The sequence below is a fragment of the Chiloscyllium plagiosum genome, chromosome 27, assembly GCF_004010195.1.
Source record: "Chiloscyllium plagiosum isolate BGI_BamShark_2017 chromosome 27, ASM401019v2, whole genome shotgun sequence".
In the NCBI taxonomy this organism is placed as follows: Eukaryota; Metazoa; Chordata; class Chondrichthyes; order Orectolobiformes; family Hemiscylliidae; genus Chiloscyllium; species Chiloscyllium plagiosum.
In genome coordinates, this window is record NC_057736.1 from 16,797,881 (window position 1) to 16,825,550 (window position 27,670).

The 27,670-nt window shown below is 39.7% G+C and overlaps 1 protein-coding gene across 2 annotated transcripts; it reads right to left on the reverse strand.

Moving 5' to 3' along the window:
• Positions 1-26,604, reverse strand: ythdf2 (YTH N(6)-methyladenosine RNA binding protein 2). Of its 2 annotated transcripts, XM_043717522.1 has the most exons (5): positions 26,122-26,604; positions 25,887-25,911; positions 23,106-23,185; positions 15,243-16,808; positions 1-889 (listed from the first exon to the last, which is right to left on the reverse strand). In XM_043717522.1, the coding sequence occupies exons 1-5, from the start codon at positions 26,146-26,148 to the stop codon at positions 866-868; spliced, it is 1,722 nt and encodes a 573-aa protein (XP_043573457.1). In that variant the 5' UTR covers positions 26,149-26,604; the 3' UTR covers positions 1-865. The 2 variants fall into 2 exon arrangements, with proteins under 2 accessions (XP_043573457.1, XP_043573458.1); XM_043717523.1 differs by lacking the exon at positions 23,106-23,185 and having other exon boundaries at positions 26,122-26,603.
• Between the last annotated feature and the right edge of the window lie 1,066 nt (positions 26,605-27,670).

A 27,670-nucleotide genomic window follows, 5' to 3' on the forward strand; every position in this document is an offset into this window, starting at 1 on the left:
TTTTGCTGAACAGGATATCACATTTATTACTGAGAAGTGATTAATAATGAAGAAAGGGCAAATTCCCAGCTTTTCACTGTTGATGAAGAGTGAAAAAGATTAAGCAGTTTTTGTTTTTCAAAGTTCAGTGTCCAAAAAAAATTCCATACAGTATTCCTTTAGTCCAGTCTTCTTTTTTAATTAGGTGGATGCAGACTTAATTGGCAGCAATTAAAAAAAAAGTTCACCATAACTGTTGTGAACAGTAACCATTTTAATTTTTTTTTCAACGAAAGGAGGGACAACAGAGAAGTAACAGCTCTTTCCTGGAGCATTTTCAAAACGAAACAAGCAGCATTTGCAGGAAAAGGTGGTGGGGGTGGGGGGTGCAGTTCTTAAAACAAAAAAGGGCCTTGATGATTTGGACTCCATAAATTAAGCTCAAGTTGGAGAAGGAAATCTATCCACGTGGTGACCCAGCTGTGCGATTGCCTTTTCGATGCTGTGAGGCCACTGATTTCTTTTCCAAGGAAATATAATTTAAATGCAGCCCACGAACCATAAAAATCAAAAATTGATTTTAATTTTTTTCAAACAGAAGGAAAACAAGTTGTACCACTTTGTAAAGTCACAACTGAGTTGAGAAAGGACTTTTTAAACATTTTTCCCCACCTAGTTCTTGCTATCGTTCCCAAAGTCCTATAGAAGAGGATTAACGTCTGATAACTACAAGTCTGAAAGTCTTAGAATTCACTGAAAATGAAAGGTGGGGGGTGGGAAGGCAGGGGACGGGACAGGAAAAGGGATCTTCATTATCACTCAATTTCTTGAAGAAAATTCAGGACATGACATTTAGGTCGACGTCATATTTCCAGAGAATACATCGTTACTTGACACGACCTTGACGTTCCTGTAAAGAAAAGAAAACGGTTTAATCGACAGTTACCCAAGCTGGCTCAGGTTTAGTGACAGCAAAATACACAATTAGAAACTTCTGAGGGAAAAACCCCTTACAATGAGGATATTTAGAACAGAATGCTGCGCTGTTTAATTCAACAGTCCATAAGTTATTTCAAAGGGGCAGGTTCATAAACTTTAATATTCTCTTTCAAACAGCTATGGAAAAAGAGCTGAACGACATGACTTGCGCACAAAACCAAAGATAGCACAAATTTCATGGCATGTGTCTAGTTTGGTACAATCGTTGAATCCATTCATTATCAATCAGGTCAAAGCGTACCTAGAATCCAGTTCCCTGATCGACAGTGGCAATTAAAGTCTGTTAAAACCCCTTTTGCTAGAGTTGGTTAGGGTTAGTGCAAAAGTAATACATAGCCACAGGTTTAACATCTACTATGTTCTGTACCATCAACTGGCAGAAAGGGAAGTGCAAAAGTGTCCTTTTTTTCCAAATCGCCAAATACTTCATTCTATGTCTAAATACTTCTGACAGGCTGTCATCTATGTAGGAAAACATGGTGACAATTTGCATGCAACATGTTCTCTCAAAACAAATAAGACCAATGTTCAGATTATCTACTTTTGGCATTTCCAATTAAGGAAGATTGTTGACTGGAAGAACAAGGACAGTTTTTCTAGCACTTTGTTATAATAACATAACAGAGTACTAAGTGTGCTACACACTCAGGGACAGGGATACAGAGAACAGAGTGAACGAAGGGGTGGGAAATTTCAGTCAAGAATTAAAATCCTAATTGTCCTCAGGGGTCCCTGCTGGGAAGTGGGTGTTGGCTGTTAAGGACAAATGTAATGCTCTCATTGTAGAAAGATTGGCATTTGTTGTCTGACTGAACAACACAGTAGGAACCAGTGTTACAAGTCATATATGGGCAGACCTAGGTTAGAAGTCAGGTGACTTTTTTTAATATATTAAAGTGAACCTGTGGAACAGGTTAGCAGGTTATGTAATGAAAGTTGATCCACTTAATTCCTTTAAATTGAAAGCTGGACCTGTTTCTGGCTGAGGGAGGTTTCCTCATACAAGAGGTAAATACCTCATGTTGAAAATGAGCAGAGCAGGAATGGCTTAGATCAGTTAAGGGGATTGAAGATAAAATTGTCAGTGCCATTCTACTGACAGCATTTGTTTCTCCTCTCTTTGGAAATTATCTGGCTCAAAAGGTGTACTGAGGAATGTCTATTATTGTGATGAGTTAAAAATCACACAACACCAGGTTATAGTCCAACAGGTTTAATTGGAAGCACACTAGCTTCCAATTAAACCTTTTGGACTCTAACCTGATGTTGTGTGATTTTTAACTTTGTACACCCCAGTCCAACACCGGCATCTCCGAATCATGTTATTGTGATGCACAAGACATCACAACTGTGTGGGACAACTGAGATAGGCCAGAAAGTTTTTCTCCCATCTTTCATTTGTTTTATGACCTTTTAAGATTATGCATGAGGAATCCTGGAAACCTTGCATCCAACCAAAGGGACATCATATTTAGAGGCAAATATAGACAGGAAAATAAACTAAATAGGGTCATTCCAAATGTCTAATGTTTAATTATTTCTTTAATCCTATGGATCATTAGTTTTGAGTGAGTTTACAGAACACTTTACCCACATTAAAATGTGTTTATACGCATTAATTATAAAACAATCACTACTGCATTTTGCCTTTTTATGCATTTTGGTGAGTTGCTACATAATCTCAACATGCTTTCTTTTTGCATGAGGTGTTAGGCAACTGCATCCAAGACAGAAGTCAACACCTTTGCAGGGGCCGGAAGATACTATCTGATTCACTGCACCTCTGCCAGCACCCTGAAAGAGCAAGTTTCCAATTTCCTGCTTTTCCTAATAGTTGCGCACAATCCCATTTCAAGTATTTATCCTTCAAAAATTACGAATGAATCGGTTTCCACCAATCTGTGTGCTCTAGATCATAACATTTCACGGAGTTAAAAATAAAACTTAAACCTCCCCGCCATGAGCCGTGTTATTGTTTTTAAATTACACACAAATGTGCAAAGATGAAGTTCATGAATCTTTTTTGTTAGATCACAGTTTACAGCTAATTACTACATTAAATTAACAGATTTATGATTAAACCTAGAATCATATCTCTTCTTATCCCAATCAATGACTTCTTCAGAGAAAGGGCAGTCATAGATTGATGTCTCATGAGCTTACTTCACATGTTTAAATATTTTTCTCACCTTTATTTCTGCATCATTGTGCACTGCAGCTCATTTAACACAGATTCAGACACCTGGAAATTGCAAACTGTCACTTTCCCAGGATATGAAACAGAAGTCACTGGCAATGTAATAGTGACATCACCAGCAGGCTACCCCACAAGACATTTATATTTCACATATACTCCAACGCACTCACCAGTACCAATTATTTGGGAAAAATGCAAATTACAGTCCAGCCAATCTAAGCTCAGAGAAGGACAGAGACTGTGTTGAAATTCTATCAGTACAACAGGAAACTTGGTCTGGAAGCTCAGAACATATGCTGCAGAACATACCTTGTGATAAGATATATGTCAATGTGACTGCTACTGAGTAGATATTGGGATCTAGATATCGGACATTGGGGAGCACGGTGGCTCAGTGGTTCGATTCCAACCTCTGGCAACTGTGTGTGGAGTTTGCACATTCTCCGTGTCTGCGTGGGTTTCCTCCGGGTGCTCTGGTTTCCTCCCACAGTCCAAAGATGTGCAGGTTAGGTGAATTGGTCATGCTAAGTTGCCCGTAGAGTTAGGTCCATTAGTTAGGAGGGATTGGTCTTGGTGGGTTGCTCGTCGGAAGGTCGGTGTGGATTAGTTGTTTCCACAGTGTAGGGAATCTAATCTCATCTAAAATCAATATTGAATGAGCATGATTTAAATTTAGACCCTAGCATCATAAAACCACGTTGCCTCTTGCGTTCGGACAGATCATTGAAGCAAGAAATTGAGTCAGAGAGATATACAGCCTGGAAAAAGACCCTTCAATCCAACTTGGCCATGCTGATCAGATAGCCTAATCTAGTCCCATTTGCCAGCTCATATCCCTCTAAACCTTCCCTATTCATGTACACACCCAGATGCCTTTGAAATGCTGTAATTGTACCAGCCTCCACCACTTCCTCTGGCAGCTCAATCCATATACGACAACCCTCTGCGTGAAAAAGTTGCCTCTTGCGTCCCTTTTAAATCTTTCCTCTCACCCTAAACCTATACCCTCTTCTGGACTCCCTGGATCCGGGGAAAAGACATTGTCTGTTTACCCTATCCACGCCCCTCATGATTTTATAAGACTTTATAAAAGTCACGTCTCAGCCAATTTTTCTAAACTTCAATGAGCATATGCCTAACCTGTTCAACCTTTTCTCATGGCCTTCCGTGCGTTTTGATAATTTTACAATCCTGTGATAATAACAAGCCCTTCATTCTAGTGTACAGTTCATCCTAAAAACACAACTGTATGCAATAATGCAGGTATGGTCTCATCAATATTCTGCACAGTTGTAACAAGACTTCGCTATTTGTATATTCTCTTACATAAAGTATTTGATTCTTGCGCAAGTAAGTACTACAGTACAAGGTCATTAGATTGAACTGTCTGAGAAGGGAATGACAAAGAAGCATTTGATTAGTTCTTGAAACGGGATTATTTTTTATCGTTGTGTTAGGAGATGCATATTTCTTTCTGTGAACACCATTACAAAAATAAGGAAACTGAATATCATATGTGGAGAGCAATAATATGTACAATTTGACTTGGATTCAATAAAATAATTTTTCCAAGAGCTTTAAGATGTAATATACTGATCAATCACTGGCAAATAAATAGCAACAATCTGATACACTAAGTGCATTGAAAATTGGAAAGTGTGATATAATTTATTGGTTTCCCTAGGTTTCAAGAAACCTAATTTCTTGGAATACTACAGACCACTTAAATATTTATAGACAGAAAGTTAAATTATGCAAAAGATACTTACACTCCAATGGAGATGCCGAAGATTATTGTTCATTCTAAAGACTGAGTGTTATTTGCTTTCTATAAAATGAACGCAATTCAAGTGCTAATTTACCAAAGATTGGTAAACTTTAGACACTCCTGTACGATGGCTGCAAAACTCAACAGGACATGCATAGGAACAAATCTTTTCCTTAGTTCCTAACAAACATCAGCAAGGCAGCCAGTGTGGAACTGCAGGAGATGGGGGAGATGCTAAATAAATATTTTGCACCAATGTTTATTGTGGAGGATGTGAAATACACAAAATGTGACATGTTAACAAAATGTCAATTTTACAGAGGTGGTGGTGCTGGATGTCTTTTAACGCACAAAAGTGGATAAATCCCCAGTACCCAATCAGGTGTACACTAGAACTCTATGGGAAGCTAGTTGTCCCTATTTACATGTCCTATTGAGTCTTACAGGCATCATACAGGAGTGACTAAAGTTTAACAATCCTTGGTTAATTAACACTTTTAAATTGTGTTCATTTTACAAAAAATGCAAATAACACTTAAGTCCTTAGAATGAACAATAACCTTAAGCATCGCCACAAGACTGTAAGTACCTTTTGCATAATTTAACTTCTTTCTGTCTATAACTATTTAAGTGGCCTGTAGAATTCCAAGAAATTAGTTTTCTTGAATCCTAGGGAAAACCAGTAAATTATATCATACTGTGCAATTTTGAATGTATTTAGTGATCAGTTGATTGCTAGATTTGCCTGTGACTGATCAGCTTAAAACCCTTGGGAAAATTAAATATTTTATTAAATCCAAGTCAAATTATACATATTATTGCTCTCCACGTATGATATTCATTGTCCTTACTTTTGTTATAGTGTGTTCACAGCAAGAGAAATGTGCATCTCCTAATAATAATGATAAAAATTAATCTTGTTTGAAGACCTAATCCAATGTTTCTTTATTCTTCCCTTCTTGGCCAGATCAATCTCAAGACCATGTACTGTAATACCGACTTGCACAAGCATCAAATACTTTATGTAAGGAGATATACAAGTAGTGAGGACTTGTTACAACTGTGCAGAGTATCGATGAGACCATATCTGCATTCTTGCATACAGTTATGTTTTCAGGGTGAACAGTACACTAAGATGAAGGGTTTGTTATATCACAGAATTGCAAAATTGTCAAAGCACACATAAGGCCACAAGAAAACGTTGAAAAGGTTAGGTATGTACTCACTGGAGTCTAGAAAAATGAGGTGACCTTATTGAAATATCAGATTTTAAAAGGGTAGATAGAGACAACGATCTCCTCCTGAGAGAATCTAAAACGTGGGAGAAATTATTTCAAAATAAGGGGGTCACCCATTTTAAAGAGATGAGGGGGAATTTCTTGTGAGGATCATTAAACTTTGGAATTTACAAAACATTGGAGGGTGGGATGTTGAATATATTCAAAGCTGAGTCAGACAGATTCTTGCACTACAAGAGAGTCAATGGTTATTGGAGGCAAGCAGGAAAATAGAGTTAAAACCACAATCAAATTAGGCATGATCTCATTGAAGGCAGAGCAATTCAGAGGGTCCAAATCATCTCCCTCCTGCTCCTATTGCTTATTTTTTGTCAGTATCCATAACGAGCATCTGCAATCTTAGTTGGAGCGAGTGGCGTTCGAGGATACTCAGGTCTCACGGTATCTTCCCCTTTCACAACTTATCACCAGAAAGTAATGTCGACCTGATTTTGCTACCAAGTGGAGAGCCGTATATTTATCCATGCATTACTTCATCTGCCATGCATTTGCCCACTCCCTCAACTTGTCAAAATCACACTACATCATCGCTGTATCTTCCTCACAGTACACCCTCCTTTGTGATGTCTGTAGTTACTAACATATTGTGAATAGTTGGGTCTGAACGCCAACATCTGCAGTAACCCATAGACAAGGGCTCTAATCAGAAAAAGCCATTTTTCCCCCATTATTTCCTGTCTACCAGTTCATTCTCTATTCATGTCAGCATGTTATCTCTCAATCCCACATGCTTTAAATTTACATACTAATCTCTTACGTGGGACCTTTCAAAAGCCTTCTCAAAGTAAAGCACATCTATTGGTTCCCCATTATTGTCTGAGTTAGCTCCTGAAACAATTCTAATAGATTAGTCAAGTATGATTCCCTTTCCATAAATCCATCGACTCTATCCAATCCTGTCACTGTTTTCCAAATGTTGTTGTTAAATCTTGTTATAAATCAACACTAGCATTTATGCCATGATTGCTGCCAGGCTAACTAGTCTATAATTCTATTTGTCTCTACTTTCTTTCTTAAATTGGAGTTACAGCTACCTTCCAATCCACTGGAGTGGTTCCAGAGTTCTGAAAGATAACATACAATACACTAACTATTCCTAGGCCCCCAGTACTCTGGGATGTAAATTGTGTCCTGCTGATTCATCAGCATTTAATCCTAATTGCCCAGCAAGATTTATTTCCTAATTCTGATTGTTTTCAGTTCCTCTAGGTCCCGTTTCCCAATATTTTTCAGAAAATTGTGTCATCCTTTATGAAGTCAAAACCGAACTATATATTTAATTAGGCTGCCATCTCTCTCTGCCTTGTAACTTACCCTGTTTCTAAGGAACCTATATTTGTCTTCACTAATCTTTTGATCCTCATACACCTGTAGAAAGCTTTACAATCAGTTTACATATTCCCCAGATATAGTACACTCACATTCTATTTTCCCCTCTCAATCCCTTTGTTCTACTTTGCTGAAATCTGAACTGTTCCCAATCCTCAGGTCTGCTGCTTTAACAAATTTGTATGCCCCTTCCTTGGTTCTAATATTCTTCCTAATTTCCCTCATGAGCCATGGTCAGGCCACCTTCCTGGTTTTGTTTTGCTACCAGATAGGAATGAACAATTTTTTTTCAGTTCTAATGTGCTATGTAAATGTTTGCAAATTCCTATCCATCATCATCCTAAGTAACATTCTCCAATTTACTGCAGTCAGCTTTCACCTTTCCTTTATTTAGACTGAATACACAAAAGTAATTATTTCACTCTAGATCTTAATGAAGAATTCTATAATATTATGGTCACTCTTCCACAAGGGGTCTTGCACAAATAGACTGCCAATTATTTTCTCATTACAGAAAACTACTTAAGGAGAGCCTGTTCTCTAGTTGGTTCCTCAACACTTTTATCCAGAAAAATATGTTATACACTGTCCATGAATTCAATTTTCTACTCACATCTATTTAGATGGAGCGCTTCTCCACCAGGAGTACATATCCCCTCTAAAACCAATGCTAACATCCTTCATTCTTTCTTATCTACATATCATTTCCATCCATAGTTGTGTGTCAAAACATTTTCCTGGTTATCAATAATGGGTTCAGTTTAATCACTGAGCTATTGAGACCAAGGGCTGGCTGTTCAAGTACAAGGCACAACAGGGACAAAACAAAGGCTTCCATATAGTAGCTTAGGAAAGAGAACCCAATATTTGCTTTTCAGGGTCCAGGTATAAATTTGGGTTTTCTGACCAAAGTACAACTAGGAGAGGCTTCTTTCCGGACAATACTATATTGTCTACCTCCTGCAGTAAAGTCAATGAAAATATTGACAGTTGGAAAGTTTTATTTTTATTGCTAAACATTTAAGAGTTTATTGTGGGTCAAAGGTTAATAAATATTATTTTGCTGTATAGAAACTCGCATTTCCTACATTTCAACAATATTTCATTGGTTGCAAAACACTTTGGACCAATAGTGAAATCCCAGTAAGTAATTACCAAAATATGAAGTACCAAATCCATGATGGCATGTCCATTTACAACACAGAGGTGAAAGGGGTTTGATGTTAGAATGATATCACAAACAGGTCAGTCAAATGGTCTTTGCTGGTGTTTATTCTCTCCAAGACTGTCATCCCTTGCTACCTCATCTCAGTCAGTATAATATTCTATTCCTTCTCGTTGCTGTACTTTATCTTTACCTTAAATGATTTTGCTATTCACAATTATTCCCTACATCTACCCTATCCCAAACCTTTCATAACCTTAACGAGTTCCCAGATTACACCTAAGTATACTCTTAGCTTTAGATTAAAATACAGACAATAAATGTTTAATTTATACAAATTGTAGAAGCTCATTCATTTTAATACTAGACTAGCATAGTATTGTTCTATTTTGTGTTAGGGTTCATGCATTGCAACACAATGAAGAATGTGTTTAGCAGATTACAAAAGATATCAAGGCAGATCACTAGTTTCACCAAAAAAAGTTGTTTCTGCTGCAGCCAGCTGTGTGGACATTGTTAATTTTGTGACTGACTCAAGGCCCATGCACCTGCAAACAACCACCTTTCAGTCAAAGTGTCTGAATTGTGTGTCCAAAGCGTAATTGAGAAGGTGGAGTAAGATGTTTGCGGAATTCATCAAACTCTAATAAACAATGCAGGACCAATATTTCTGCTCACATGTAAATATGCCTCAGGTGATTTGTGAAACAAATCTTCACTCAAAAAGCACATTGAAAACCCATTATTCCAACCATTTAGAAAGCCAAAGACAATAAGGACACCTCCAAGATATATTCCAGCCTGGTTTAGAAGTATGTTGCTGTTCCTTCAACATCACAGTCAAAATCTTGCAAATCCATCCCTAACTACACCATGGGTGTGCCTACTACAGATGCGCAAAGGTAATCCTTTCCCGAAAGCCATACAGTTTCTCAATCGGTTACTTTCAATATATTCCTCCAGTCCAGTCCTTTGTAAAATTTCATTAGCAGTCACTAAAACCTAAGTAGTCTTTCCCTGGGTCAAATTGGTCTTCTTTATTTCAAAAACAAAATTGCACATACAGTGCTTTCACCAACACAAACTCAGCATCTCAAATATTTTCACAGGCACAAGTTCCTGTGAAATTAGATTAGATTAGATCACTTACAGTATGGAAACAGGTTCTTCGGCCCAACAAGTCCACACCGACCCTCCGAAGAGCAACCCACCCAGACCCATTCCCCTACATTTACCCCTTCACCTAACACTACGGGCAATTTAGCATGGCCAATTCACCTAACCTGCACATTTTTGGACTGTGGGAGGAAACCAGAGCACCCAGAGGAAACCCACACAGACTGTTGCCTGAGGTGGGAGTTGAACCCGGGTCTCTGGCACTGTGAGGCAGCAGTGCTAACTACTGTATTAAGCCCTGTAAAATGTAATTTCCAGCTCCACAAATTCCATTCTAGGATTCACAGTTACTCAATGTGCTACAGTAACTGATTAGCAAGTCAACATTTTATGTTTTCCCCAAAGCAGATATAATAACCACTAACTGTATCATCTCCTTTCTTCAATGGCTTATTTGGGCTCAGGAGAGTGCTCAACACATTTTTTAAAAACTCAGGCCATTAATCAAATTTCTTAAGAAAACAAGAGGACATTATTTCTCTGTTGTAGCAGAAATCTTCCCCTTGTTTTGTTTATTTATTTGTATCTTTACAGTTTTCAGTCAGTACAAGCAGCTGAATTTTCAGTTTCCTGCAATCCAAATGCCCAACTTTGTTATTAGCACTCAACTTTATGTTACAAAAGAAATGCCTGTTTGCAATGTGTGCTTACACATTCGTTTACAGAAATAGTTTGGTGTAACCAGTTGCAACAGCAGGCACTTTAAATGGACACCAGATTGCCAAGGCTCTTGAATATATGCAATGCCAAAGGAATTCTCAAGGTCTCAAATTTAGATTTGGAAGGAAAGGAGGAATACATAATATAAAGTCTTGTCAGAACACAATTAAGAAAAAGGGTTAAAACAAGTGACTATGAATATGACCATATTGTTCTGGGATGTTCTGACATGACAGGTCACTATAGATACAGTTGATTTGTTTAGTTTCTTCTGTCCTCTATTAAAGAAGATGTGCAAATGTCTTCTGAGGCTGTGAAGCAGCAGCCTATTGGACAGGGCAAGAGAAAAATCAGGAAAACCCAGAATTGACAACTAGAGCAATTGTAGAGTATTTGCAAATCAGGATTAGGGTTTTAAATTCTCTAAAGATATCAGCCTAAAAAGAAGTTCAGCTCAAGAAGCCAAATTGGTTCTCAGAAAAAAATTTCAGACTTAGTGTCTCGCATATTTCCAAATCATGCAACTGCAGGAACTGCAAACTGCTTTAAAACAAATAGAGTACTTTTGATTTGGAGACGCTGGTGTTGGACTGGGGTGTACAAAGTTAAAAATCACAACACCAGGTTATAGTCCAACAGGTTTAACTGGAAGCGCTAGCTTTCAGAGCGCTGCTCCTTCATCAGGTGGTTGTGGAGTTTGAAAAGTAATCACTTTTACTTCATAGCAAAATTAAGCACTATTTTGCACGTAGCAAGCTTCCACAAAAAACAAGGCGATGAGCCATTAACTGTTTTGTGATGTTGACTGGCATACAAATATCAACCACGGTATTAAAGAAACATCAGGGAAGTCAACGCTAAAGTCATCCTAAATGAGGCCTTGGTTTAACCTCTCACCTGAAAGGCTGGCCTTTGGTTTAAAACCAGTCTCCTACGTCTGATGGGGACAACTGAATAAAATTAATTTTAAACTACTACTGTTCCATTTTGTGCACAAACTATGGTATCCTCACAGAAGAGCTGGTCAGTTGAATGGCAAATGGCAGTCCCAATACATAGGAACACAAGGCTAAGCTTCAGCCGTTTTGCTGGTCTACGTCCTTACGTAACGCATAAGTAATTTATTCACAAGTCTCAAGGAAGAAGGTATTTGATTCATAAATAGGTCCTCAACAGTAGAGTTTTAAGTATCCACAAATAGGGAAGATGGCAATCAAGTGATAAAAATTAAGTAACTGGCAAAGATGCAGGACAGTAAGTGATTACAAAACACACATGAAACAAGGGCACGTTTGAGATTACTCGCTTGCTATGTGACTGAAACCGTTGTCAAACTCTGCATTGAAAAGCAAACATCAGGTTCTTTACATAACGCTGAGCAGAGTTTTATTAACTATTTTAGTCTGAATCACCAGAAAATGCTTCCTAATTATGATTTCACTCAAAATATCACACTACTTAGGTTGATGATTCATGCTGGATAGTTCTTGGTGGAAATGTGTACACAGATTAAGGTGATAAATACTTGCATTTAGACAGAACTGTAGCATATCAAAGCATTGAACAATTTTTAAAAAAAGAATGCTGGTTGCTGGATTGATTTACACAGACTTAACAAATAGGGCATTTGGCTTAATTGATCAATGACAGTATTCATACGTGGCATTAGTAGTCTCCATAATTCCTGACCTTACTCTTTCAGACTATCCTTCTATTCCTTTCAGGATGCAGAGAACACTTTACAAAATGCTTTGCAAAACAATTGACTAATTTACATAGCAAAGTCCCACAAACAACAAGCGAGATAAATTTTGTACACTTTAAACAGTGTTATGGTACTTAAGTATCCAAAGAGTACATCTCTAACAATGCAGTACCCTCACACATAACAAGTGTTAGCAGAGATGAAATACAGAGGAACGTCCATTATCCGAATATCAATTATCTGAACATCGGATTATCTGAAGGAGATCCTGGGGTCCCGATAGAAACATTACAGCAAAGAGCTGCTTCAACCCTGATCGCATCTTTTGTTTACAGGTACAATGATTAAAAACGAACTTAACTGCTGCCAAGTAGTCCTGGACAGTCCAGGCACCATCTCCAAATGACTGACCTCATGCCCTCTCTTTCTCTCTCCCCCTGCACTTTCCCTGGGGCTCTACACAGGGGTGTACCCTAAATCCCCCTTCCCCAGATAATCTCTCCAACAATGCCCTGTATAGGGCAGAGGTGGAACCTGTCAAAATGTTACAGTAAAAGGTTCTGTGCGCGCGCGCGCGCTATTTAGAGACTTAGCGAACAAACGCAGCACCAGTCTGACAGTTGGGGTACAGTCGGGCTGCTCTGGGGTGGGGGAAGGGTGGACGATGGGTGACAGGGATGGTGGTGGATGGGTTTGGGGGGGCAGGGTGGGGTTGGAGGGTGGACAGGGGGCAGAGTGGGAAAGGACAGGGGGCCGGGGGAGCTGACAGGGTTTTGGGGGTGGGGGTCATGCGCAGTGTCCTGCTGCCTAGTCTCCTGAACGGGGAGCACACTTATCAGAAAACTCCGAGCCCCAGAGTAAATCAATTAACCGAATAATCAATTATCCAATCAAAATTGTGTCCACCCATCTCGGTTTGAGACAATAGTTTCCAGTGCATCAGTTTAACATTTCTCACGGCAATCCTGTAACCCCCAAAACCCAATGTGACTCAAATTTTGGGGCACTTTCTTTGTGATGTGAAATTGGTTCAACCCAAAATTTCCAAAGCTGATTGCATCTTTCCTCAGAATGCAGTCTTGCACTGGTGCAAAATTTTTACTCAAATGCAATACAGCATGCAAACACCGTTACCCCAGAACATGAAAGACATAACCTAGACCATACAATTTTTAACTTGTTCAAAATACTTAATGGTTATGTATTTTCGAAAATGATTACCCTTTTGTGAATAGCAATCTTTTTTTTCCTAACAAGGTCAGTACTTGTTGCCATCCTCAGTCCTTGAGAAAGTTCAGGTGGCTGTCTTCTTAAACAATTATATTATACAATCTAGCAACGATGCTCCCAGCAACATAGTATTCCAGACTTTGGTTCAGTAATGTACATTCAAGTCAGGAGAGGAAGTGACATTGAGGTGATGCTGTGCCCCATCATCATAATGTGCTTATCCTTCGAAGTGATGCAGGTTGTAGATTCAGGAGGTACTGCCAAAGCAGCCTTTGTGAGATGTCACAATATCCCAATATAGATAGTACACACTGCAACCACAATAAGGAGATTGAAGATGTTCAAGTGCATAGATGGGATGCCGATCGTGCAGCCAGTTTTGCCCTGTAGAATATATGGAATTTGCTATGCAGTATTTCAGATAGCATCACAATAAACTGCTTACAATATCTGCATTTGACTTCCTGACCCAGCGCATCACCATAATTAAATGAAATATTCATCCATTTGAGATTAGATTACTTAGTGTGGAAACAAGCCCACACCGACCGTCCAAGGAGCAACCCACCCAGACCCATTCCCCTACATTTTACCCCTTCACCTAACACTATGAGTAATTTAGCATGGCCAATTCATCGAACCTGCACATTTTTGGACTGTGGGAGGAAACTGGAGCACCCGGAGGAAACCAAGGCAGACACAGGGAGAATGTGCAATCTCCACACAGACAGTTGCCTGAGGCGGGAATTGAACCCGGGTCCCTGGCACTGTGAGGCAGCAGTGTTAACCACTGTGCCACCCAAATTGGTGCTCTTGAAGAATATAAATACTGAGGGTGGGGACATGGCCCATGTCATTCATTGAATGCCAGGATTTACACATATACTGATCAGGCACAGCAGTCACTTTAGAGGTTATATATAATGTTTTTTATCCCTTCATACTATAGCAGCACTGTGGTTTTCACCAACTCTTTCTTTCGCTTCACAGTTGTCAGACTTGCTGAGCATTTCCAGCACTTTCAGTATTCATCAGTGGTGAAAACCCAGAGATTAATCCAATGCACCAATTCTGATCACCAGAGATTTTAGATGTCTTTTACAACCAATTGAAATGCATAGTTTGTTACATTTTCCTCTATCACAGAGAATGGAGAATAGAGAAAACAAGCATTTCAGAAGATATCTGCATGGGAGATATATTATTTAAACCTGGTCAGGCATCACAATCCTTCTAACAAATTTACCCACAGCATTCATTAAACTCTGCAAATGGCTAGTATTGTTACTAATCCTATTTGATAAGATATTTGCAAGAAGAAAATTCACATTTGAGCCAATATTCTTTTATTATATGATACACTTCTGCGACACCCAGAATTCATTCCCCTAAATTTTCCCACTACTTCAGCCTACTCTCAATTCAATAGTCTCCAGACTTCAGCTAAGTCTGAATGGGCAAAATCTATAATGTTAATGCAGGGAAGACAGTTTCTGAGCAAGTGGACATTAAACATTTCACATCCATTCCATAACCTTTACTGAAATTCTAGTGGAATTACTTAAGATAAATCTAATTCTATTATCCATCAATTCAGACAGAATGAGGATCAACAGGATGTTTTATCTATTAGAAAAAAACTTAACACTGTACTCAAAAAGTTTGCAGAGGTTTCCAAAGTTGACAATTTTCAGTGTATCACAGTCTTCGAATTAACATTTTTTAGCATGACCAACCTTTTTAACACACTCCTCCTCCTCTTGACGTTTTTCGTAATGAGAAAAGTCATCAAAGATAGAGGTTGTATGCTTGTAACTGGCAATAATTTTCAGAACCTGCTTGGCTTTTTCCAAGGGCACCTCTTGAGTGTCTCGGGAATTGGTGACAGGTTTATTCTCATTGTTTTCCAGGCGAATGTGCCGCAGTTGACTATTGGGCACGTCTTTCACAAATATCCACCTCACATCAAACCGGCCTTTCCACTTGTCCTGAGACCACACTCCAGCACAAGTGTTGTAGTCCACAGTTGACTTCATCTCTGCAACACCACAGAAGTGGCCACTCCCATTGACACTAAACAAGAGGTAAACAGGGCCCTTGCCGTTCATCGTACGGTATGCTGCATCCAGTCTCTTATTGCCGTGCTCGGTACTACACCAAATGGAATACTTAATAGAGCGATGGATGTCATCCTCAGAGTAGCTCTTAATGATGAAAACCCGTCCATGCTTGGGATTCCAGTCAAAATCCTTGGGGTTATAGTTGTTTACAGATCTCAGTTTCTCCAATACTGGATGTGCTTCCACAGAAGTGGAATTTGAATTCCCATGTGACAGTCCAATGCCCCCAGCATCCACTCCATTTTGGCCAAATCCAGCTGCCCGGTTGCGAGGTGCAACCCAGCGGTTTGGCTGTGGTTGCTGTTGCACCGGCTGTGGTGGCACCTGCTGCTGTTGGCCTGAGGAAACCTGCTGCGGTTGCATATTCACCACTTGTTGGTTCAGTGGCAGGGGAGGTGGCTGGCCTTGTTGCTGGCTACTGGTTTGAGTCGATGGTTGAGGAGTACTTTTGGCCACAGTTGCCTTGTTATCCCAGGTACCAATATCCATATTATGTTTAATTGGAGGTGGTGGAAGGGATGGCCCAGCAGCCCCACCTTTGGTTTTCTTGGGTTGGGGTTTTGCTGGCTTGCTTGCAATGTCTGCCCATGAAGTTGGCTTCGGGGGTGCAATAGTAGTTGGTGGCATGGGATTAGAAGGTATTGCATTACTCGAAATAGTCGATATAGGATTACTCCCAACAGCAGAACCTACCATTTTAGATACGTTATTCGCAACGTCACCACCACTTATCTTCAGTCCTGCCATACCTTGGTCAATGCTATTCATACCCGGTGCTTTATTCAGTGTCTCATTCGTAAAAGCTGATTGTCCATCCATCATAGCTCCGCCCAGAGAGCTGGGAGGATAGGCATAGCTGCTAGGACTATACCCTGAGCTCTGAGTGGACTGTCCCTGAGAACTGTTGGTCCCCCAAGCCGAGAAGTCCACACCACTAGGAAAGAAGTTAAACCCATGCTGGCTCAGGAAAGGAGTGTTCCCCAAAGTTCCTGGCTGTCCAAACATTGCATCAGGTAGAAAGTGATGCTCTCCATTACTCAGTTGTCCATATGACGTCAGATAGGGCATCGGTGGGTCCCCTCCTGTTGACCAGGCAGCCTCGCCTAATGAATACTGAAACCCTATAGATGGACTATAGTAACTTGGTAGGTAGGAGTCAGACATGGCAGTGTAGGTATTGTTCTGTTAAAGAGAAAACAAACATTCAATAAGCAACACTGCATAAAGAATAAAGAACCATGATGATTCTAATTAAAGTCTCATTACATTCCCAAAAATTAAGTCCCACTGCTACCAGAATGTGAGAAGTGCTCTGCACTATTACTTGAATTTCCATAATACATTTTAAAATGAGTGCGCACTCATATGCACATAACCATCAACACTGCAAAGAACATAGAAAAACTCCCCAGAAATCTTTGGACTACACAGTTTGGTCCCATGAACAAAACTCAATCCTGACAAAGATACCATCTGGAATTAGTCAGTAGCAGATTTTCTTTGCTTAAAATATCAGATTTTGAAATTTTAATACGAAAGGATGAAAACTTTGTACCTTGCATAAGTTGGAGGAAAACAAATGAATAGATTCTTGGGTTTTTCTTGCTTAAATTTCCCAAAGTTTCCAAGCTAATGCTCTAATTGAGGGGTAAAGGATTCCAAAGCCACTCCTTCCCAATGATTTCAAATTACTTTCTGCTCAAGCAAATCTTAAAGTTGGGAACTCAGAATGCAAGGAAATCATTTGCATGCCTGTATCATATTAAAGACCATAAACATATTGAATTTTCCAACCGAAATTTATCTCATTATTAGTGCCATCAATTTGAACCCAAGCTCCAGATTATCCTCACCTTGTTCCTCTCCATAAAAACTGGATCCATGATCAAGATTTTGGTCACCTGTTCCAATAGCTCTTGACGTAGTTCATTGTTATTTTTATCTTCTGAAATAATGCTATGAAAGTACCACAGGACTTTTAACTTATAAGATTTTATTTAAAGTTGTCAAGGGAATGACTTTCCTTCATTTGTACTAATATCCCTCAGCCAGAAAAGCGCGCGCACTGTTTAAAAACGTGAAATTTTTCTTCAGCTCTGTTCAGATCACACACAGGCAGCACTGTGGCTGAGTGGTTAGCACTGCTGTCTCACAGCGCCAGGGATCCGGGTTAGATTCCTGCTTCGGACGACTCAGTGTCTGCGTGAGTTTCCTCCCACAGTCCAAAGATATGCAGATTAGGTGAATTGATCATGCTAAATTGCCCATAGTGTTCAGGGATGTGTAGATTAGGTGCATTAGTCAGGAGAAATGTGAAGTAATAGGGATGGGGAATGGGTTTGGGTGGGATACTCTTTGTAGGATCAGTGTGGACTTGCTGGGTCAACGGGCCTGTTTCCACACTATAGGGATTCGACGATTCTAAACACAAACTTGATTCATTCCAAGGAAAATAGAAACAAAAAGCACCATGAACAAGACAAAAGGTTAAAATAAATCACTTTATACTGAATGAGTTAATACAAAGCAAATGGAACCAAACTTCATCTAATTATAAAGAATTTCTTTTTAAATGAATAGCTTTTAACAATTTTGCCTGATCAAGTGTTTTTATAATTCTGCAAAGTAATTTGGCCACAAACATTTCCACGGAAGTGCATAAATGTATCCTTTGTTCAGACTGAAGCCCAAACTATATGCACAATTATACTATATTCTAATTACAAGACTGTAATGGAATCATGGCACAACTCTTCTATTGATTCCTATGGACACAACTTCCACTAGGCATTCGTTTGTAAAGCTGATAACTCAAAAGGTGGCCAGTGGTTGCACCACTTACTGGCAGAACAGAATGAAGAACTGTTGCTTTTTTTTTGAAAGGAGGAAATGCTTGAGTATTGCAATTGTGATTACTAAATTGAATAGCACAATCAACTTCCAACAAAAAAATGTCAGACATTCAGGATGGGAAATTAACTCATGCAAACTTATTTTTGGTCTAATATGGCTCTCTATCATATCCTATCTAATCCAAGGTAACTGACTGGGGACAGGAACTAGGATTTGCTCAATTTCACCAAGGCATTTAAAAAATGACAGGGCGCTAGAAAATTACTAGAAAAGCCAACCCAAGCAAACTTGCAGGCAACAAGACCAGTGGCAGCATAAACAATTTGCACCAAGTGATACAATGATTAGGATACTTGACAAATAGCAGCCAACATAAACAGACATTGTGCCACTGTCATGTTTTCAGATTTTTGATCCTCTTTCTTCATGGAAAGGATTACTGAAACTCAATAACTTTGAAACGTCTTTTTTAAAAAAAAAACTGAATGCGTGTTGGGTTGGAAGGAAACGGTCAACAGATGGCTTGCATTTTGAGAGCATGTATTAAAGCCAGATTTGCTCCTTATAATGAGTGCTACCATGATCTCACCTCAGGTGCACTGAGAAGGTTTTCACTTGCCCAGAATGGAATATTCTGCCGAGCTTTGCGTAAAGTAGGTTTAGTGGGGGTTTGAGAGTCTGGTGTAGAATAGTAAAGGTAGGTTTGGTCAGAAGGAAAATACAGTAAGGTTGTCAAGTGGCGTTAAAAAATAAATAGCAATCTACTAAAGGAGCAAGATATAAGTTGTCAACTTTCCCAGACTTGAAGGTGGTTTGAACAATGGGGGTTGGGTAATCTAATTGAAACTTATATTGAATGGCCTAGACAGAACGGATTTTGGGAAAATGTTTCCTTTGGCAGGAGACACTAGGATCCGAGGGCACAGCTTTACAGTAATGGGAAGACTCTTTAGAATAGAGATAAGGAGAAATATCTCCAGCCATAGAGTGGTGAATCTGTGGAATTAATTACCACAGAAGGCTGTGGAGGCCAGGTCATTGAGTATATTTAAGACAGAGATAGAAAGATTTTTGATTGTCAAGGGGATCAAAGGTTATGGGGAGAAAGCAGGAGAATGGGGGTTGGGAAACTTATCAGCCATGATTGAATGGCAGAGCAAACTTGAAGGGCCGAATGACCTAACTTCTGCTCCTATGCCTTGTGGTCTTCCGATTTCTTTTGTAAAAAATGTTTGCCGTCAAAAATGTTGGAAGAATAAGTATACAAGACATGACAACGGGACATTTATCATCACTGAATGGAATTATCTGGGTACATGTCAGGCTGTACAAAATCTACAGCAGCACCCAAGACTACTGAATATTGATCACACTTAACCAAAGGAGATTTCCAGGGCAATGCTGAAACTTAAAGTCAGAAAAAGGATGCACGAAAGATTAACTGAAAAGATGAGAGGGGTTTTCTAGAAAGAGGAGGAAAGCGTCAGGCAGGGAATTTGAAGAAAAAGACTCTAAACAGTCAATATGCTCAGCTTTCAATCATTGCACAAAGATAACGGGTAAATAAATTTCAACAGAATGGGTCATAATTCTTTTGGTGGGGGTGGTTTGGGGGAGAAGAATTAGTGGAGGCAGCTACAGGGCCAGCTCAGCAAGAGCCCCTAAAAAGACTCAAGATTGGGGATTTTAAATTTAATGATATTAACAACAGGCCAGTAAGGAAAATTCTAATGGCAGAGACTAAAGCAATGTGGTTTATACACAATTATGTTAGGATTCAGATAAAGCCAAAAACATTATGGAGATGTAATTCTGTGGTCTTTGTAATAAACCGGAATGTAGGCCTGAAGCTGACCTCAAGTTTGAACAAAACTCAGGCACCAAATGATTTGACCTAAATGTGTGAACATTAAGAGGTATATGGATGCAGAGTCAATGAACAGAAAAAGGTGGCACTTGAGATGGCGGCTCAAGAACGACAGCCTTGCTCTTCCTGATGTTGAGCTGGCAAGCTGTGAATCATCCCAGAGTTGACAAAGGATCGGAGTCAGAGCCAGATTTCATCAATGTATATAGAAACTGATCACATGCTGTTCCTGCTCAAAACAGAACTTCCACTAAATGTCCACAAGCAGGAGGTTGAATGGAGGAAAATCATTGTAAAGGAAATTCTTTCAGATCTATTCCCATGCGGAGGACACCATTAATTATAGCTTTTGAAATTCTCTGGATAAAATCAGCTAAGTCAGCAGAGTTGCATTAATGTTGGAGGCTTACTGCGGTCTAAATGGCAAAACACTGACCAATCTATTGGGGGGAGCTTTTAGAAAACATTTTAGAACGAAATATTTTGCTGAAATGTGCTCTCCAAGGATCCAGCCTCAAAAAGATAAAAGGTAAATAACTTCCATCCTAAGATTAACCAGCATTCTTGCCCTTTGCTTGTATTTTAATTCTCCTTATTCTAAGTAACCACAATCTTAATAGCCTGTCTCAAACAATTTGAAGTCAACATTTCATACATCTGGGTTCAAAACATATTTAGATCATTTTGATATATACTGAAGTATCTGTTTAAAAGCACAGATTGATTAACTAAAGTTAGTTTTAGTATCTTCTCCACAGGAGAGATTTCAAAATAGTTAGAACAATAAAGTATGAATAGGAGAAAGTGAGGTCTGCAGATGCTGGAGATCAGAGCCGAAAATGTGTTGCTGGAAAAGCGCAGGTCAGGCAGCATCCAGGGAACAGGAGAATTGACATTTCGGGCATAAGCCCTTCTTCAGGAAAGTATGAATAGTCCCATCCAATAATGACAGTCATTATTTCTCCCCCTGCCAGTCACTGATTTCTTGCAATACAATTGTACAGCCTGACTGCAACAGTGCTTTTTCACAAGTCAATGTCTGATTAGCTCCCTGATGCTTCTAGTCTCTAGAAAGTCCAATTCTCCCTCCAAACAAACAAATCATTAAAGGAAATTCATGATGAACAGGTACAGATTTTTTTAAGGATAAATCACAGGTACTGAACTCCCCAAAGCCAAAGTTAAAAATGCTTGCATACGGGAAAAATCCTAGAATTGTCACCAGGAGTTTACATACAATATCACTGTGCAAACATTGGTTCTTATACTCTAGATTTCGCCATAACTTCTAATCAATGGGAAACTTTTAACTAGGAGGTTGGCTCGTATATCATTCTATTTCCAAGTCTATGTTGCATTAAGGCCTATTATAAACTTTGAGAAAATCTGAAGTATTTATCCTCAAAACAGCTTGACTCCATTAGTAGTTCTTGTATACTTGATCAGGAAAACACTGGCCCAACACTCATTTAGGAAGATAATCTCAGGTGCTCATCCAGTGCTGTATTGAAGGAGTGCTGCATTGCTAGAGATGCTGTCTGAAATTAGGTATTAAATCAAGGCCACACATTCCTGTTCAAAAGGAATTTTTTTTATTCCACGGTAGCACTTAGCAAATAGCACTTGAATAACCTTGGCAGTCATCTTCCCTCAACCGACAATTCTAACAGCCTCTGTTCTTTTGCCTTTTATGGGATCTTGCAGGTTATAAATTGACCATTGCATATGCTTGCATAAGCAAATTCATTTTAGAGCAATCCAGACAAACTGGTGAAATGTGAAGGTATCGCAATCGCTAGAGTTGCTAATTAATATGACAAACTTATGAATGAAATTTTGAAATATGCTGAGTATATTAATTGGATATGGTGAACTATTTTGCAGCAGGTTAGAAGAGTAAGTCCTGAGTGATTCTGCTAACAGAGAGAACAGATGGAGAACATGGTTTGATCCTATTAGTGTCCTTCACTCAGAGATATAATAATCTAAGAATCCCTACTTTTGGAAGTCAGCTAGAATCGCCAAGTCAACAAACAAAACCAGAGAGCACTGCAAGCAAGTAGGTGCATGGGTTTCAATAAGAAACTCAGGGTCAGTTGTGATATTCATTAGAATCAACTTCCAATATGGAGTGCCTTTAATACAAACTTTCAAAAATAGGCTATGAAGAATATGATTGAAATTGAAATCCTGCAAGGGTCAACATCTCCAAGAGGGAAAGTAAAGAACTGAAGAAAGTATTTGAGGGAAAAAAACTGGAGTGGTACTCTATGGAAAACAGTTCCTGTTTCTAAATCTTATACTGACATCCATACCTAGACTGCTCCTCTTCAGATTCCCATAAAATAAGGTTCCCAATTGTGGAACTGAACCGAAATTAGGCTGTGAACTGAAATACTGACCAAAAAAGGCAAAAACCTATAATATAGCTACATATAAAAAACGCATACAAGAACAATGATATTATGTCTAGACAGCAAATCCTTCCATCCTGAAAGGTATGATTCAAGTGCACAACTGCAAAAAAAAAGAATTTTTTTTTCTAATTCATCCTGACAAATTTCCACCTAACTGATGAAACCAGCCCACAAATTAAATTCATCACACATAGCAAGGCATTGCCAATTTTATTCTAGATACAGAACTCCCCCTATACTCATCACAATCTCCAATGTTTCATATTCATAAAATCAATGAAACATTATCCATTTCCTCAACTCCCAGCCCACATATTGTGAATAAAATCTTTACACACTCACCTGCCTGGTCTGAGTGCTCAAATAAGGCTCAAAGTCATCGTCATTTAGTGCATCCTTTTGATGAACAGCACCATTTTGCACTATAATAAAATTGGAGGGGGAAATATTGAATAAAAATTGGAAATAATAGACAATAAATTAGATAATTAATGCAAACTAGATCTGGAAAGCTTAAGCTTACATAGAATTCAATGAACAAAAGAAAATTCACTCCCTTGCTTCCCTTCCAGTTACATCCTCTCGAAGTCAAAGTCTAGGAAGCAACTGTCATCAAGTAGGGAATCAAACAATCCCACTCCAATCTACAGTAGACGCCCACTCCTGCACTTCCAACCAAGAGTCGAGTCAGTATGACTCACTAGCTCACCATGCAGTATATTTACTCAGTAGGCCAGACAAGCATGTGATGCAGGCATTCAAAGATACAGCATTCCTGCCAAGATAACAAACTCAGGGCCTATGAATAGCAGCCTGGCCTTTTCTTCACAAGTTTTCATTAACTAGGTATTTCTCAGTAATAAAACTGAGACATCTTAAAGTAATAAGTGCTTGCGATTTTTTGAGAGAAATAAGTGCCTCAACAACCTCTTCAAGTAGATATGGCCGCTGCAGGAAAATAGAGGGTGCTACTACATAGAACAGATTGCCAGTTTTTAATGAGGAAAATAAATTCTGTAAATGGTCAGCTGACAATCACACTGGTGTAGTGTTTAGTCAGGCATCCAAATGTTCCAATCTCGACTAAATTACCTAATCTCTGCTTGAGTGCTCATGATGGAATCTACAATTTTCCTCAGCAACGTTGGGTTACAAAGGGTTCAATTAGTCAAGATTTCTGAACAACGCTCCTGATCACTATTCAATGGCTCCCTAAATGGAAAATACTCAGCCTGGACATCAACTATATAGAGACTGCATTCAGTTGTGATGGCTTTCCCAGCTGAACAGCTTGCCAACAAAACATCTAGGTTCACACTTGAGTGGTAGCCAATTGGAATTGTATCCCAGTGAGTCAGAGCCTTATTAAAAGCAAGTTTTTTTGGCTTAATGGAAAGGGTGAAAACCAAAAGTAGAAATCAAGAGAAAACACATTTTAAAAATGAGTTCATATCTCAGACAAACTCAGGTATATGACATTATAAATTCTAAAATCTGACCAAGCAAGCCATTATTTTGGGAATGTCAAACTATTCTTTTTCAATAATCCAAAAGCCCTGTAGCAAGCATATGATCCACATGCTTATACAAACATGAATGTAGATCAACAGAAGCGTTGGCGAATCTGCTGGCCATGTGTTTATAGTTCAAACAGCAAAGCTATCAGAAAGTCCAGAAGGATCTTTCCTTAGATTTAGCATCACAGATCATATTAATTTACAAGAGTCTGGCATGATCAATCTAAAAAGGTCTTTTACTTTAATTCACTGTACGAATTGTGGCCCATATGAGATTTGCTTCTATATTTATACTTTCCTCAAATATTACACATTCAAACTGTAAGCTCAAGGCTTATGACCAGTTAGCATTTTAGTGCAGCAAAACATGGTTGTTTTTGGAATGGTCTCTAAGAGTGTTTTAAATTGCTCAAGAGGTGACTTAGCACTGAAGTAATGAAGTTGACAAGGGCAGGCAAGTGCTGTATGGCTGAAGATCACATCTCAAACAAACATTCCATATCAGGAACAGGTCTAGGAGGTACACATCTATGATTAACATGAATAGCATTGTCACTGAAAATGTTAACAGTGCCATTTGTCTTTCCAGTGATACAAATCGGTTTACACCTCAAATAAATATGCATGAGCTTGAGGCAAAAAAGTGAAAACAAAAATTGAAAATGGAAAACTTATAACTGAAAACAAAGAAGGGTAGTTCCAGGATCTAACAGAAGGCAGTACCAAAGCAAGTATCTACAGCCAACTAAAGTTCTGAAGAATGGTCACTGTGGCCAAAACATTAACTCGGGTTCTCCCCACAGGTGCTGTCAGACCTGCTGAGACATTTCCCCCCAGCAATTTCTGTTTTTGAATCTATAGCCAACCTTATTTACAAGTATAACTATCATGACTTTTTCATGAGTGAACTCCACATAAATTCAATACAAACTTGAGAGAATCACAAAAATATATTAGGTCTTTCATAATAGTGGAAAGTTTAAATTAATTTACATATGGGGCAATCTTCTTAATTAAGAAATGTGGTATAGACATTTGGTTGCAACACACTAAACTCATTCATCAAAAAATTGTGAAATGCTCTCTCCTACCCAATTAAGGGAGTGCCGTGCAAATACAATTGTACAAATCTTAAATCCTCGTTTAGTGTTTTCAAAATCTGAACCATCCAAAAGTAGTTACAACTAACAGTGCAATTTCTTTGCTGAAAAAAGAAAATTGTAATGAAGATGCCAATAAAATGCATTAGTCATTCTTTCGGTTCATGGGGTAACGTGTATTTTATATCAGGGCTCCTTACAAATTAACAATTAAGCTCTCCTCACAGATTTCCCGTTCCCGCCCCAGGTTGCAAACGGAGGGAAGAAAGAAAATGAGGAGAGAGTTGAGACGGTTAAAACTCGTACGTTGGCCACTTAAGTCTGACTGGAGCTCCAGGCTCTGAGGCCTGTGCCGCTTCCTTTTCTAAAACACACGGACCTTCCTGATCGCAGGCACAGATCGAATTAGTTTTGAGTAAAGTGCCCCCACCAGCCAGCCACCATTTTAAAATAAAACACACAAGACTAGCCGAGACTGCAGCCAAGAGGCGGCCACACTCTCTTACCTTTATTTCCTTGGCCTTTCGGTCTCTGAGTCAGCCGGTTTCCGGGCGGACGAGGGAGAGGGGTACGGGGGTGGCGAGGAGGGGAAAAGAGAGATAAAAAAAAACAGGAAAAAGCATTAATCGAGTGTCGAGGCTGCAGCCTTGTGCAAGAAGAGGGGAATTTACAAAGCACCCCCGCGGCCTGATTCACCGGGAGAGGGTGGTGGGAGATAAGAGTAAGGTTTTATATCCTTACCTGGTCCAGGACACTGGTGGCCGACATTTCTTCATGAACTGAGGCCGGGGGGGTTGGGGGAAGGGGGGGGTTGGGGGAAGGGGAAGGGGGGGGGTTAAAGAGTTGAGGTACACGGGTCCCGAGGCTGTGGGCTGGGCTCCAGCGGCCTGCACAGCGCGCTGATTGAACCAGCTGCGGGAGGGCGCCGCGCGGCTCACGATTTAATATATTTTTTTCCCAATCTCCGACCGACCGAGCGGACGGACTGGATCCCGGGGAAATGAGAGAGCGGAGGGGTGCGCTCGATCCTCTCTGCCGCTAGCAGGGAAGGGCCTTATATCAAGAAAGGCGTCCGACGATTTGGCTCTGATCCCGGTCTGCCTCTCTCTCTCTCTCTCTCTCACACACACACACAATGGCCGACCCGCTCACATGGGCCGCAGCTGAAACCCAGCGTCGCCCGCCCGCGCACTCGCCTCATTCCCCTAACCCATCCGACCCTCCCCCATCCGATCAGAGCGGCCCAAACTTCCGCGGTCTTCCTGCTGCAGCGCCACCTGCAGTACTGGAGGACTCCTTCAGGCAGGCAGTGTCCCAGAATTAGACACCTTCAGCGTTTCCCCTCGCGGGGATGACTTTGAGATTACGAGAGATACGTCCCCTGCTCGAGGGGCCGAATGGCCTCACGCCTGCTCTTCACACCTATGAATATGTCATAGAAAGTCATTCTCTTCTACAAGGAAAACAACTCCATACATAAATGACCTTCCCAACAACTTAACAAAACACATAGCGCTGCTATTTGCAGATGACTGCATGGTTTACGCACCACGGAGAACACAGCATCATCTTATTCATGGCAAGATGATCTCCTAGAGTTGCAAAAATGGCAGAAATTAATGGGAGGTGGCGTTCAATGCCAAAAACTATGTGAAATGTATTGTCAACAAAAAGGATCCACCAATAGATAGCTTTAAGTTCTGTAATCAAATTCGCCAACAGACACACAACTCTCCCTTGGAGTTCAACTTGAACACAATTCTCAAAGAGGATGCCACATTCAGCACATAACATCGAAAACAGATTTCTTGGACTCCTGAGGAGGAACATTTGTTTATAGCTTATCATTTGGAGTACATTGGAGTGTGTGGGATGCGTAAGTTGATGTAAATAGAACTGAAAACATTCTGCATAATTCATCATGTGAGAAACAGAATCACTCACAAATCAGCCTGAGACAAAGCCTTGGAAACAAGAACAATTTATTACGGCCTTGCAAGTACCGGACACCTCTGCAATCAAGCAAAAATGCGTAACAAAACATGTAAACTTTCTTTGTTCAGTTTGCAAGTTGCTGAATCACACCTCCCTTTTCTCATTGCTCTAATCTCATCCTATCATAAACCTCACTTGTTTTTTTCTCCAGTTATTTTCTTATCTGGCCATCCTGCTATCCTTGTATGTCTGCATTCTTTGTTCCTTGTTTGTTACAGCTTGTTCTTTTATCCACTTTCTCTTATCATACTATAAGCTTTATTGTGAAATGCCCCTGCTGCTTCTTTTGTGGTCA